Genomic DNA, 14,652 nt, shown 5'->3' with positions numbered 1-14,652 from the left:
ACGTGTGGATCGACGTGGACCTGTAGAAGAAGCAGGAAAGTGAGTAACACCTGAATCCTGCATGAGCCGGCGATACCATAAAGGAATCCTGAGAGACTCTTGCTGCTGTGAGGGAGACCGGGGGGTCTCCGGAACCTGCAAAGCACCCAAATCGGAGAGGGACTCCCCCTCACCGAGTGAAGGTAGATCCTCCGCATCTGAAGAAGGCTGTGTATCTCGTGAAGATCCCGAAGTGGCGGTAGTAGAGCTCGAAGAAGACGGAGTCACATCCACCAAAGGGGAAAGGGAAGCCGAAGGAGGAGGAATAGGGGGAGTGCTAAGGGGCATCCTGGAAGGAAGTGAAGGGAGAGAAGGTGGGGGGGGGGGGGGGGGGTCCGTCGATGACGAAGAAACATCGGTAATGGAACCATCAATCGGATCCTCAGAGGCCGAAGCCTCATCAAAGATCACATCCCTGCTCACCTCAACCTTCCGCGTCGTCGGGTCGTAGAGCCGATATCCCTTCGTGGTCGTACTATAACCAACGAAGATAAGCTTTCTCGACTTAGAGTCGAACTTCGTCTGCCTCTTCTTCTTGTCCACATTGACAAAAGCATCGCACCCAAAGATGCGAAAATGGGACACGGAAGGCTTCTTCCTAAAGAAAGCCTCATACGGAGTCATGTCCTGTAACGCCGAAGTCGGAGAGCGGTTGCGAATATGTACCGCTGTAGCCACCGCCTCTATCCAAAGGAAATGAGGAAGACTCCTATGCTCCAGCATAGATCGGGCCATCTCAATCATGGTTCGATTCGCACGCTCCACCATACCATTCTCTGATGGTGTGTTCGGATGGGAATACTCCACCCGAATACCATGATCCCTGCAAAACTGAGAGAAAAGGTGGGAAGTGAACTCGCCACCGTGATCAGCTCGAACGCCACGAACCTTGGAAGTTGTTTGGGTCTCCACAAACACCTGCCACTCACAGAAACGGGAGTACGCCTCGCTCTTGTACTCCAAGAAATAAGGCCACACATAACGACTAAAGTCGTCCACAATCAGCATCAAATACTTGGCCTTCCCAAGGGAGGCTGTGCCCATAGGTCCGCAAAGGTCGGTGTGAACCAACTCAAGCGGAGAGGTAGCCCTCCTAGAAGCAACCTGCAGGTGAGACTGCCGGTACTGCTTGCCCCGCAAGCAGCTAGGGCACAAAGTGTGAAGAGGAGGGAAATCAGGAAGTCCCTCCACCATCTTCCTTCTAGAAGCCCGGCGAAGAGAATCGAGGTTCAAATTACCATACCGAGCATGCCAAAGCAGCCCAAGCTCATGGGAAGTCCGCGCAGCCAAGGCTGTGAGCGTATAAAGCCCACCCTCCTGTGTACCTGTCCAAAGAGCATCACCTGTAGAAGCATCCTCCACTGTGATTGCATCCTGTGTAAAAATGACTCGGGTACCTAACTGAGTAAGGCCATGCACAGATAATAGGTTAAAACCCAAATCAGGGACATAGAGAACTTTGGCGGAGGAAGATCGCCTGTCAGAAAACATAGGTAAAGTCCCCACGCCTCGAACAGGAACTGTAGAATTGTCACCAATAGTGAATGTACCCCCTCTGGAACGAAGATCCTGAAGCCAATCCTGACGGAAGGGCATATGTGAAGATGCTCCACTGTCGACAAGCCAAGGCTTCTCGTGTGTGGTAGAAGCTAGGGCAGTGTTCTCCTCAACAAAGACATGCACAAACGCAGATTCTGTTGTGGCTGGGGCCGCCTTCGAGTCCTTCTCCTTAGGCTTCAAATGGGGATACTTTTGCCAACACTTCTCCTTGGGATGAGTGCCCTTTCCACAATGGGGACACTTGGGCTTCTTCTCCTTCGCATCCTTCTTGTCCTCCTCCTTCTTGTCCTTGGCCTTCTCCTTCTTTTGTTTCTTCTTCTTGCCGCCACCTGTGCCGGCCGTAAATGCCTTGGTGGAGCCACTGGCTCCCACCTCTTTGAGTCGCTCGTCATGCTCCAAGACAAGCGGGGAAAGCTCCTCCCATAGGAGTGTCTCACGGGTCCTCGAAGTGATGAGGCTGGTGTAGAAGACATCATAACGGGGTGATGGCAGCTGAGTCAACAGAATCATCGCCATATCCTCAGACGATATCAGACGACCAAGAGAGGCTAGTTCGCCTCGCATATCCTCCATCTTCGTGATGTGCTCCTTCATGGAAGGAGAACCATCAAGACTGAGCATCCGCAACTTCTTCTCTAGGGAAATCTTGTGGGCAAATGTCTTGTGCTGATACAAAGACGCAAGCTTCGTCCACACTTCCGCCGCGGTCTGTAACCTGTGAACATGTACAAGAACAGAGTCATGGAGACTCATAAAAAGAAAGGAACGGGCTCGAGAGTTGAGCCTATCCCATAAGGCTGCACGGTCCATAGAGGTGCCATTGGACAAATCCACGGGGGGACGGTCGATGGGTGAAGAAACTGTCAGAAGTGGAGCAGCGGTGGAAGCATAAACATGCGCTGAAATAAACTGCTGAAACACGAGACAAAAAGAAAAGAAAGAAAGAACACGATACAGATGAGAACTCAGATGTATGCACGGGAAATGGAATCCATATATCTGAATACGAGACAGTCGCATATAACAGTGAGTCACTGGCTGCGTGGGCACTGGCACTGGCATTGGCTCCTCTCTCTCCACAGAGCCTGCAGATGGTGAAGATGATGATACTGACTGAGGAGGAGCACTGAGTATAAATAGGCTGAAAAAGCGGGGAGCAATAATGTTGGTCAGACAGCATTAATGCTGGCCAACTGGTGCATAAAAATGCTCCACTGGCATAAAATGCCACACCAGAAAAAAACCTAAAATACCTAATAAAAATGCCCAGACCACATCAAGCTCAGACTCACACATGAGCTGACAAATACTTTGCTAACACCCTCTCTCAGATCATGGGTGATCTGATACAATACAATAGTACAATGAAAAGGGATCAGAAACTATACAACATAGAACCACCAAGTAGAACCATGGATACCCAAGCAATGGGTGATCAAGCCACAACCAAGGTGCCTCGGAGAGAACCTGATGTCGATGTCGATCGTACCAAACACCTGAAAATAGAGAAGATCATAGCATGTCTCTGTGTCCATCACCAATGTCTCGCAGTAGCATACAAGACCATCCTGTCAAAAATGCCTCTGAACATAGGTGACCATGAATTCCCTGCCTTTGGCCAGACCGCCAAAGTATCCCCTCATGTGAGCTCCAGACGAAAGCCTCCCGCTCTCTGTCAGAGAACGAGCTCATCATGAACCTGGATGTCAATCCCAGCTCCAGGATTTGATTCCGCTAGACTGAAGTTGATGCGTCAGGACGTCCCTCTCTGGAACCTGTGCACCTGTATAAAAGTATAGATGAGGCGCGGCTGCCCCATCTGAACACCCGCTCACACTCCCTCTCTGGCACAAGAGAGTCGTGAGGGATGACCTCATCACCACCACTAGAAAGCAGCCGAGGAAGGGGCCACCAAGCCCTTCCCGCGATCCGAAGAAGAGGATCCCTTCCGCCCCTTGGACTTCACCTTGGTCGGAGGATCGGAGTCGGAGTCTGATGAAGGAGAGGACTCAGCATCCCGCTTCGTCTTCTGCTCCTTCTTCCTGGAAGCCGCTAACTTCTTGCAGTCCTTCCGCAAATGTCCCTTCTTGCCACAGTGGTAACACTGGGCCTTCGACTTCTTCTTCCCGTCACCCCTCTCTGAAGCTACATAAGCCTCACCTCCATAATGTGCTGGAAGCCGCCCTTGTAAGCTCAAGGATGCCTCATGCTCAAGAAGCATCGAGGTCATATGTGTAAAACTGACAGGAGTCGATGATGTCTGCGCCCGCAAAGCATTGGCCACTCCATCAAACTCCGGGGGGAGCTTGTAGAGGACCGTCCCGACGAGATGCGCCGCGGGAAGAGCAGATCGCATGTGCCGAAGCTGGTCCTGTACCTGCGTAACACGAAGAAGAAAAGACTGAATAGTATCTGTCGGCTCAAACTTCATCTGCTGGAGCTGGCCATAAAGTGTGACTACCCGCATGGTGGAAGGTGCCTCATACATCTACTGCAACTTCTGCCATACTTCAGGAGATGTCCTACAGGAGGTAACCGCCGGTAAGACCGCTTTAGAAATACACCGAAGCAATGCCGAGTAAGCAGGGGCATCGTCCGAGTCCCATGTGAGCACCGCTTCCTCATGGTTGTCCTCATCAAAGTCTTCAGGAAGAGGAAAAGGACGGAGAGGTCGAGCAATAGCTCCACAGACAATGTACCATAACCCCTTCTGCACAAACCAAGCTTTCATGACAGCACTCCATGTGAGATAATCAGGTCCATGTAACTTATCATCAGTAGAAGTGCACGGAGGAGCCATATGGAGAGGATAAGAAGAGAAGTAGAGAAGAGATGGAATGTAGAGAGGAAGCACAGCCAAAACACAAGCACAGACGGCAGAAAATGAGAGTTCACATGCAATATAACCCAAAATCTGATCAATAGAAGACAAAATCTGCTGCAGAAAGTCAAAAAATCAGTCAAAAACTGCCAAAAACAGAGAAAACGGCCTGAAGTAACAGTCACCCAGCCACGAGAGATGCTGAATCAGCAAAACGCAGGCTGTAAACTGGAGAAAAACAGGTAGAAAACTGTCTCCAGCAGCTGCAGATGAAAAACGCAGGCAGCAGAGGGTGCGTAGGCAGCAGAGGGTGCGGAGGCAGCAGGCGATGGCAAAACTGCAAAAAACGCAGGCTGAAAACAGCCCCAAAACAGGTCGCCTGGCTGCGACAGCAGTCGTCTGATCAGCAGGGGTATAAAACAGTCCTGAAATCAGCAAGAAAACACAGCAGAAACACAAATCCTGAAAACTGATACCATGTCAGAAGTGGAGCAGCGGTGGAAGCATAAACATGTGCTGAAATAAACTGCTGAAACACGAGACAAAAAGAAAAAAAAGAAAGAACACGATACAGATGAGAACTCAGATGTATGCACGGGAAATGGAATCCATATATCTGAATACGAGACAGTCGCATACAACAGTGAGTCACTGGCTGTGTGGGCACTGGCACTGGCACTGGCTCCTCTCTCTCCATAGAGCCTGCAGATGGTGAAGATGATGATACTGACTGAGGAGGAGCACTGAGTATAAATAGGCTGAAAAAGTGGGGAGCAATAATGTTGGTCAGACAGCATTAATGTTGGCCAACTGGTGCATAAAAATGCTCCACTGGCATAAAATGCCACACCAGAAAAAAACCTAAAATACCTAATAAAAATGCCCAGACCACATCAAGCTCAGACTCACACATGAGCTGACAAATACTTTGCTAACAGAAACAAGCTCCCAAAGGTCCAAGGTATCGAGGATGCAGGCCACCTTGCATGACCATAGGGAGTAGTTGGAACCATCCAACTTATCTTCCTTCGGAAAGGGAGAATTGGCACCTGAATAGAGGGAATCAAAGAAGGCATCCGCACATCTGAAGCAGTCTTCACGGAAGAAACCTTCGCGGTAGATGGAACCCTCTGAGATGCATGGACTGAAGAAGGACGAGTGCGAGGAGGTTCTTCCCGATGTCAAACCTCACGATAATCCCGCCTCCGCTCAGAGGAATGATGAGAAAGAAGTTCATCCTCTGAGTCTTCAAAGCCTGAAAACTGGTAAGACATCTTCCAATCTGCAAAATACCAAAGAAAGTTGTGCCGCTGTCGAAATAGGACCAGCAATGTGGTCACCAACCACCAAGACGCAGGCAGAGAGGGGCTACAAACACCTGGATCTGCAAAACACAAAAATAACTGATGTCGATCACCAGGAAAGAGACCACCAGCACCAGGAAAGAAGTTGCCACAAGGAATGTGCCGCCTGGAGTGAAAGCGACCAGCAGGACAGCAAAACGCAGCCTGTAGGGAGGTTGCCCAGTAGAAAGAGGGACAGCCTGGTGGTAAACGCAGGATTTCTGCGTTGCTGGTTGACGTGGCAGCCTCTGCAGACAGCGTGGGCAGCAAAACGCAGGCTGAAAGGCCTCCTGTAGAAGTCGCCTGGCAGTTGATGATCAGTTGGCAGCAGCAATAGGGTATCTCACTCCTGAGGGTATGTCCTCCGTGCTCTCAAGCAGGCGATGACACCATGTGAGAGTGCGCAACGGAAGAAGAACACGAACACAGAGGAGAGGAGAGAGAAAGCAGAGAATGAAGGAAGAAAGTTTGCACTGACTGCAATGAATGCTGAATACAAAACTGTGGACTGATCAGTCCCTGCACGCAGCCCGGAGCGTCAGTGAGGGGACCAGGACAGACTGGAAGCAATGGCAGCACCAATGCCGTAGACGGAGATGACGGAGGCAGTGCTGAACCTGCAGAGCACAATACTGGAATGACTGGGGGGGTTGCTATATATAGCCCCCAGGCCAGAAAACTGGCCGACCTGCCAAATCTGGCCGACCTGGCCAGATTTGGCCGACCAGCCAGATCTGGCCGACTTTGGCCAGATCTGGCTGACCTGCCCAGAAAATGGGCCGACTGCAGAAAAACAGCCCAGTTTGGGCTGTATGACACCCACAGGCTGGCTGCTGGCTAACCAGGACAGCCACTAAAATGACTGACAGAGCTCCTCTGTCTCCTGTCAGACTCTGACAGGAGTTCACAACTAGGAGATGACAGACTGAGAATGATAAAGAGCAGGCTAACAGTGTGTAAACCCATGAGATAGCATAAAAGTGTCAAAATTTTTGTACCATTGCCGTGGTGCTTGCTTTAGCCCATATAGGCTACGTTTTAGCTTACACACCATCTGCTCTTTTTCAGGAACTACAAAGCCCTCAAGCTGTTTCATGTAGATTTTCTCATCAATGTCACCATGTAAGAAAGTTGTTTTTACATCCATTTGATACAACGCTAAGTCCAATACAACAGTAATAGCAAAAAGCACACATAAAGTGGTCATCTTCACAACAGGTGAGAAGACCTCTTGGAAGTCAATCCCTTCCTTTTGTGCATACTCTTTGGCAACTAGCCTTGCCTTGTACTTGGGTTTCCCATCAACTGTCTTTACTTTGTACACCCATTTGTTTGGAAGTGGCTTCTTTCCCTTGGGCAATGACACAAGATCCCAAGTATCATTTGCATAAAGAGATTTCTTGCATAGCAACCTCCCACTTACTGCTGAATTCACATGACTTGGCCTCTTTGTATGTAAGAGGCTCACCCTCCTCTGTAAGCATCACATAATGCAAGGAGGGGTCAAACCTATATGGTTGCCTTCTTATGCGTGTAGACCTGCATACCCAATGATCAACATTTTCAAGAATTGGGTCTACATTTGGAGGTATATTATTTTCAGCATTTATTGGCTGCTGTAAGCCATTTTCAGCATGCTGTTCATGCTGTACAGCACCTTTATTTTCATTTCCAGCACCTGCATTTTCATAATCAACAAGCCTATCTTGCTGTCCATGACCTCCTTGTGCTTCTATTTGCTGTCCATCATCATTTGGCTTAAAAATAACCGGCTGATCATCAGTTTCAGCTTGTGGTATAGCACCATGAGGCTCATTTTCTGAAGTAATAGGTGGCTGCAAACTCTGAAATTTCACCTTTTTGATATATTCATTAGAGGCTAAAGTACCTTTCAGCAAATTTGCCTCATTAAACATAACATTACGGTTGTGAATAATTTTCTTGGATTGAGGTGACCACACTTTGTAGCCAAATTCACCCTCATCACCATAGCCTATAAAAATACCTCTGGTGGATTTTGGGTCAAGTTTGTTCCTCAGCTCATCCCTAACATGCACAAAGGCATCATAGCCAAATATGGGTAAATGGTTATATGAGGCCGATTTTCCAGACCAAATCTCCTCAGGGATGCCATTATTTAAGGACCTGTTTGGAGAGCGGTTGCAAATGTGAACTGCGGTTTTGAATGCCTCTTCCCAAAATGTATGAGGGAGATTAGCAGTGGATAGCATGCACCGCACTCTTTTACATAAAGTCCTATTATATCTTTCAGCCACCCCATTTGAAGAAGGGCTGTAAAGGGCTGTAAGCTTCCTCTTAATACTATGCAAGTCACAAAAGGACTTGAATTCAATTGATGTGAACTCACCTCCATTATCAGTTCTCAAGCATTTCAGCTTTCTACCTGTTTGAGTGGTCACAAATGTATGAAAAGTTTTAAAAACAGCAAACACTTACTTTTCTTTTTCAGCAAGTACACCCAAATTTTCTTGGAACAGTCATCAATAAAGGAGACAAAATATGCAGCACCACCCAACGGTTTCACGGGCATACTACATACATCAGAATGCACTAAGTCCAAGACATTGGACTTATGAGAGACACCAGAGTAAAATGAATTTTTTATTTGCTTTCGAAACTGACACTCATTACAAAAATAAAGTTTAGAGCCTTTTCTATCAACCCTCTTCAGAGAGGTAAGGACATCAAGTTCTTTTTGGCTCATATGGCCTAATCTCTTATGCCATAACTCCAAGTGGCTGCAAATTTCAGCAACTGCAAGAAACTTGCCATTCAAGGCTTTACAGTGCAAACAATACAGAGTGTCCTTCTTGGTTCCTTTTGCAATCTGCATGGAACCCTTTTTCACTTTCCACAAACCACCACCAAACAGTGTGGTGTAGCCATGCAAGTCAAGCTGACCAACAGATAGTAAACTCATTTTAATGTCAGGCACATATCTGACATCTTTCAACACAAGCTCTTGACCATTGTCTAAAGACAAGTGTACAGTGCCAATCCCATCAATGCTGCAAGCATGGTTATTTCCAAGATACACCTTTCCATAACTGTCTGCATTGATCATAGCAAAACACTCCAAGCAAGGAGTTACATGGAAAGAGATACCAGAGTCTACAATCCAAGTCTAAGTGACCCCATCATCAATTGACAAGAGTGCATCAATCACATCAGCCTTGGTAATCTGCATATCCTGCACGTGACATACAAGGGCATCATAATCAGCTGCACATAATACATCAGCCTTTGTTATGAAAGCTCCTCTATGACCACAATACAGGCCACATTGGTCTTTTCTTTGCCTTTGGTTGTCTCCGATGCATCTGTCTTTTCTTCCTTTTTATTTTTATCTCCTGCATTCTTCTTTCTCTCTTGTTCCTTTTTGTAATACCTGCAATCAGGTTTCTTGTGGCCCTTCCGACCACAGTGATAGCAAGTAATGGCACTCTTATTCTTTCCTTTGCTCTTTCTCTTGTTTCTGTGTCTTGTATTTGCATTTTTCTTTTCAGCCTTGCCTCTTACATTGTAAGCTGAGTTGTTGCCTTCTCCACTAGACATACATCTAATTTTTTCATTTAAGATAGAACCCCTCACCCCATTATATGAGAGATTGGGGTTATTGCTGAGTGAAACCACCAAGGTCTCCCAAGAGTTAGGTAGTGTCATGATTAAAAAGATCGCCCTCAACTTATCATCAAAGTCCAAATTTGCATCTTTGAGCTAATTTAGAATCCCTGTAAATGCACTGAAGTGCTCAGTTGTAGGCTTTGACTCATCCAGTCGCATATTCACCAACTTGCGCATTAAATGCACCTGATTAACAGGTGTGGTGATCTCATAAGTAGTTTTCAGCTTCTCCTATATTGCATAACTGGGTTCACCCTAGTCCTTCAATGCTCTCATACCATGTCAAAGTGAAGCAATGCGGAAGCGAATGATCGTAAGAGAGAAAAAGAGAGAGAGAGAGACAATGGAACATGAAAAATCTGTAGTGAAGAATGCTGTATAAGGATGCAAAATTATACACGGGTGCAGAGAGAATATCTGCGTACATCTCCACCTTGAAGATCTTGGGTCTCTGTAAGCCGTGAGAGCAATCTATGTAGTTTGCAGCTTGAAATTTGTGAGACATAAATGATAGAGGCTGCTGAATACAAAGCCTATTTATAGGCTGAAAATGATGCTCGGAAATAATCAGGTCAGTTGCAATTATTGCAGTCCTAGTTGTTGCCATGTGGCAGCTGACCGACTGCTTGCCATGTGGCACCTGCCTTGCGTGGCTTTGCTTGCTTGTCCAGGTCACGACTCTAACACATTCTTCTCTTGCAAAGCATGCAATGGAGATGCAATTTTAGCAAACCCGTGTACATACTTCATGTAGTAAGAACATAAACCCAAGAAGATGCGGGTCTCATGCACATTCCTCAAAGGTGGCCATGATTGTATTGGGGTCCATGCGAATACTATTATTTGTTACAATATGCCAAATTGGTTTTAATGTAATAAGAATTTACTTTTTTTGTCATTCATAACTAACCTATGCTCACGTAGTTCATTGAATACAATGTCCAAGTGTCTTCTATGCTCTGTCTCATTCTTTGAATAAACAATCATGTCATTAAAGAAATTGCCCATAAATCCTCTATGTGGCTTGAATGAGCTAGGTTGAATTAGTTCTTTTTCTAACAGCTCATTCACCCGACTCAATCTCCTCTTGTTGGGTTGCATTGACTTTGTAGGGTGGCTTCTTAGGTGGGCTACTTCTGGGGATAAGATCTATGCTATGATCTTCTAGCCTTTTAGGCGGTAGTTGCCCTAGAATGATTGAGAGAAGCAATCATCATACATTTTCAGAAATGACATGCGATCCTTCTCTATCTTAGAAACGTTCCCAACGTTCTCACTATCATCTTTATCCTTAGTAAAAACCAAGTACGCTAAAAGATGATTTTTCATTACTTAGAAATGACAGCTATAGATACAAGGATAGATTCACCTTTCAACTTTACATCAAGTGTGAGTATCTTTCCCTCATGTTGAATAGTAATCTTTTTTGCACGAGAATTAATCACTGCATGCATACGGTGAGACCATGGCATGCCAAGCAATACATTACAACCCTCAAATGGAGCAATGAAGAACTCTTTGTTGTTCATATACATATCCTTGTATATGCAACTGAAGCTTTTCAATGAGTGGTGTGATGGGCTTTGCATGGCCTTTACATGCCATTCCAACTTCCCCCATGGGCCCCATCTCATTCTCTTTGATACCTAGATAGGTTGCCATGTCAATAGAGATGAAGTTGACTCGTGCACCATTATCAAAGAAAATTAATGCATGCTAATTCCTAATTTTGTCCCATGCTTTGTATAACTCAGTAGCATCATCATTGGGATGATCACTTACAACTTTGGGCACTAATCCTGCTGATGTTTTGGGCTTCTTCCCTTTAGAAACTCCCTAATTTTTTGATTTTTTAGCTTGCTGCCTATTGAAATAGTCCCTTGCAATGTGACCCTTGTGTTCACAAATAAAACATTTGTTTGCAGCCATCAATTCCGTACGTTGTGCCAATGTTTTCAAGCCCTTTCTTTGCTGTTTTGGCCACTTTTCAGGCTGTTTGTTAGATCTGTCCCTTTTCTTAGTCTTTAACAACTTTTTATTCAGCTTCTCCCCACCCTCTAGGAAGCTTGAATCCTTCCCATGCAGCAAAGCATTGGTTGTAGCAACAGTTTGAGACATGCTAGACATGGTGGATTGAATGCAAGAATTTCCGATTCCTTTGGGCAGCCCACAAATATATTTTTCCACTTGCTCATGAAGAGGTACGGGGCGATAAGAAGTAACAGGCAGCAATGCATCCCAAAACTTCTTATTATATTGCTCCAAATTCTTACATTCCTCAGCATCTAGCTTATTCCAAGCTGTCATGATATCCACCAACCAATTCGATGCAAACATTTGCTTGAATTGTAACCACGTTGATGATGCTCTACCTTGGATCAAAAGAGTGGACCACCATTGTAATGCATTCCCTTTTAAGAAAGTGATTGCCTTTCAAATCTTTGAGGACTCTGTGAAGTTCCCCCTTGAATAGGTTGCATCAAACCGCTGAATGAAAATCAAAGCTTTCAGCCTATCTTGTACACCACTAAAGGACTTAAACTTCACTGCTTTTTCACCCTCATCATAGTCTTTTGTTGGCCCTTTGGGTGTCAAGTTTTCTTACACTAGCTATTGCAAAAAGGATGCATTTGCTGAATTTACATCAAAACTCAGTTCCTTCAATCATCAGGGTTTATATTCTGTTGTTTTCTCCAGATATTTCAGCATTTACATGTAGGTTCCTTGGTGTGTAATCAGTGATGATGCAATCCATTGCCAGCGGTCAATCTTGTTGTTTTTGTAGGTCATGTGCAGCTGATATGCTGACCCCATGTAAACTGGAAAATATTGTGCTGTTATTTTGTGATATTCAAAACTCAAGAATTGCAGACATGACATGTTATTAAATTCTCTTTCTGTTTTAGTTCTGTCTCTGTAAACAGAACTTCATTTAATAACAAGGATGTGATGTCTTTTGGCAGTGCATTTACGATTCCAAGGGCTGTCACCTGATGAACAGTCTACCAAGTCTGAACAGGTATATTCCCACTCTTATATCTTTGATATCAGTCTTTCAAGTTTCAATTGTAACATTAATGAACTCTGGTTTTCACAATGCTCATTTCTGTGGTGTTCATCTCACCTTGAGTATGTTATATTTGCCGATGCAAATAGAAGGAACATTTAGTTCAAGAACGTATATATGATGGATGTACTACATTGTCAACTAAGTGATTGCAGGAGATAGTAACTTCCAAGGGCTGTCAGAAGATGTCTGACTGTAGGTTTTGATCAAAGTTGTTTTGCATGAACTTGTGATATACATTTCTTTCTTGTGATGCTTCAGGAGAGGTTGAACTTGTACGAAGAAAAGCTTTCCCATTTCACTGACAGCCTTCAAGGTAGACAAGGTGCCTTCTGATAGTTGTTTCTTAACTGTTATTATGTCTGCTGAGAGGCTTAATTAAAACATCTTACAGCCCCAAGATATCCAACCAGTACATTAGATGTTCAAGCTGCCAATCGGTTTATTGAGCATGCTATACCTGACCTCACAGAAGGTATTTGAACTTCCATATAATGAATTTTGGTATGTGCTCAAGAATTGCAATGGCAGGTCTGACCTTTTAGTGGTTTGGTTTACAGAACAAAAGAAAAGTATTCGTAATGTTAGCAAAGAAGTATCTGAGAAGAATCTAGGACCTGGAAGGTTGAAAGTTTGGTTTGACAGGCCAGCCAGGCAAGCAATGACACAATCTATTTCAGAAGCTGCTGCAGAATTCTTGATGGAAGCAAAGAAAGAGCTGCTTGAGGCACAGGAGAATGCTGCCCAAAATGGCTGAGCAATCTGTCACTTGCGGTGCTTGCTGCAAGGTGCCTTAGCCCAGCTTTCCTCCAACAATGGTTTTGTTTCTCTGTTTCTTCATTTTTGTGCCAAGTCTCTCCTGGTCTCAACACCTCCAGCCTAGTCAAAGGACCATCAAATGCTCCAAATGCATGATCTGTGGTCTCCATTGATCCCTTTTTCCTTGTGTGAAAATATTATACTAACAATCAATATACAATGAGGTTGAATGCTGTGAAGGCCCCACACAGATATGCACACGTGCACACACACTCATGTACATGTGCATGCACGTGCATGTACATAGTCCCAAGGTGATTCGTAGTAACTAGCCTTGGTTTTTCTTCAAACAGCCTCCTCAGCTTGTGGATTAAGGGTGCCGTGTATGTCCATGGAGGGCCGCCATGTGGGAGCAATACTATTTGCAATGACAGTGCACACATGATTTGCCAAGGCAGTTGGAAGGGTTGTGAACGGAGCCTTGAACTGCAGGTGAACCCCTCCCAAAGGGCATTGCTGGAAAAATTGTCAATTCACCTCAAACGTTCCTCCATCCATAAATTGAGCCATCATTTACCTTAACCATTCGCCAATGTATGCTGTCATTGTCAACAAGTTTCTCACAAGCTGCCAAGGCAGTCAGAAGGTAGCCTTGAACCATAGGTGAACCCCTCTCTAAGGGCATTGTCTCTTCCCATGGTGGTTCAATCCATAGTTGCTTGGTTGTAGCTCAAGCTTTAAATATTGGCCAATGTGGTTTTTAAAGAAGGTTTGGTTTAACACCAGTCTTGTATGTGAAAAGCCATTTTTGTGGTATTTTGAGCCTTTTGTAGAAAATTCATAACCTCAAAACTATAGTGTGGATTGCAAAAACCTCGTAGTATGGTAATCTAGACATCCGTGAGTAGTTGAAAAGAATTACTCACATGCCTCAAGATATTTTGGTATGTGAATCAGTTACAATAAAAACACATGATTTTTTGCAGGATTTTCGATCTTCTCATAAGTTTGATCCATAAACTTCTTTACTAGAATCAATCACACTAAAAACCCCTCTTATATGTGACCAAACCTCCAATCAATATTTTGGTACAAAAACATTTCTCAATATGTGACCAAACCTTCAATCAATCACACTAAAATCTCTCTTATATGTGACCAAACCTCCAATCAATATTTTGGTACAAAAACATGTCTCAATATGATGTATGAAGGTTCTCAAAAGTGATGGTTAAAAAAAAAAAGAAACTAGAGCCACTTGTCAAAGGGGTTGTAGCTCAAGTGGTTCGAGTGTGCATACATGGGTGCATAAGTTCAAACCTTGGGTACATCTTTGAGGCATTTTTCAAATTTCAAGCCTTTCTTGAAACAAACAAAAAAAACTAGAGCCACATTTGTGGCTTATTTTTTCAAGTTGA

At 44.8% G+C, this 14,652-nt stretch overlaps 1 protein-coding gene across 1 annotated transcript in view; it reads left to right on the top strand.

Moving 5' to 3' along the window:
• The window catches only part of LOC148010636 (Sas10/Utp3/C1D family), a 33,798-nt gene extending 19,583 nt beyond the window's left edge, over positions 1-14,215 (top strand). Inside the window, exons 2-6 of the mRNA XM_087672111.1 lie at positions 12,372-12,427; positions 12,737-12,791; positions 12,870-12,950; positions 13,036-13,263; positions 13,588-14,215. Coding sequence (XP_087528237.1) covers positions 12,372-12,427; positions 12,737-12,791; positions 12,870-12,950; positions 13,036-13,232 — 389 coding nt within the window. The 3' untranslated portion in view covers positions 13,233-13,263; positions 13,588-14,215. The remainder of the gene's footprint in view (positions 1-12,371; positions 12,428-12,736; positions 12,792-12,869; positions 12,951-13,035; positions 13,264-13,587) is intronic.
• Positions 14,216-14,652: the final 437 nt, after the last annotated feature.

This window comes from Lygodium microphyllum, chromosome 29 (assembly GCF_053477565.2).
Source record: "Lygodium microphyllum isolate KBCC chromosome 29, Lygodium_microphyllum_v1.1.10, whole genome shotgun sequence".
In the NCBI taxonomy this organism is placed as follows: domain Eukaryota; kingdom Viridiplantae; phylum Streptophyta; class Polypodiopsida; order Schizaeales; family Lygodiaceae; genus Lygodium; species Lygodium microphyllum.
This window is presented reverse-complemented; position numbering and strand designations above follow the sequence as displayed.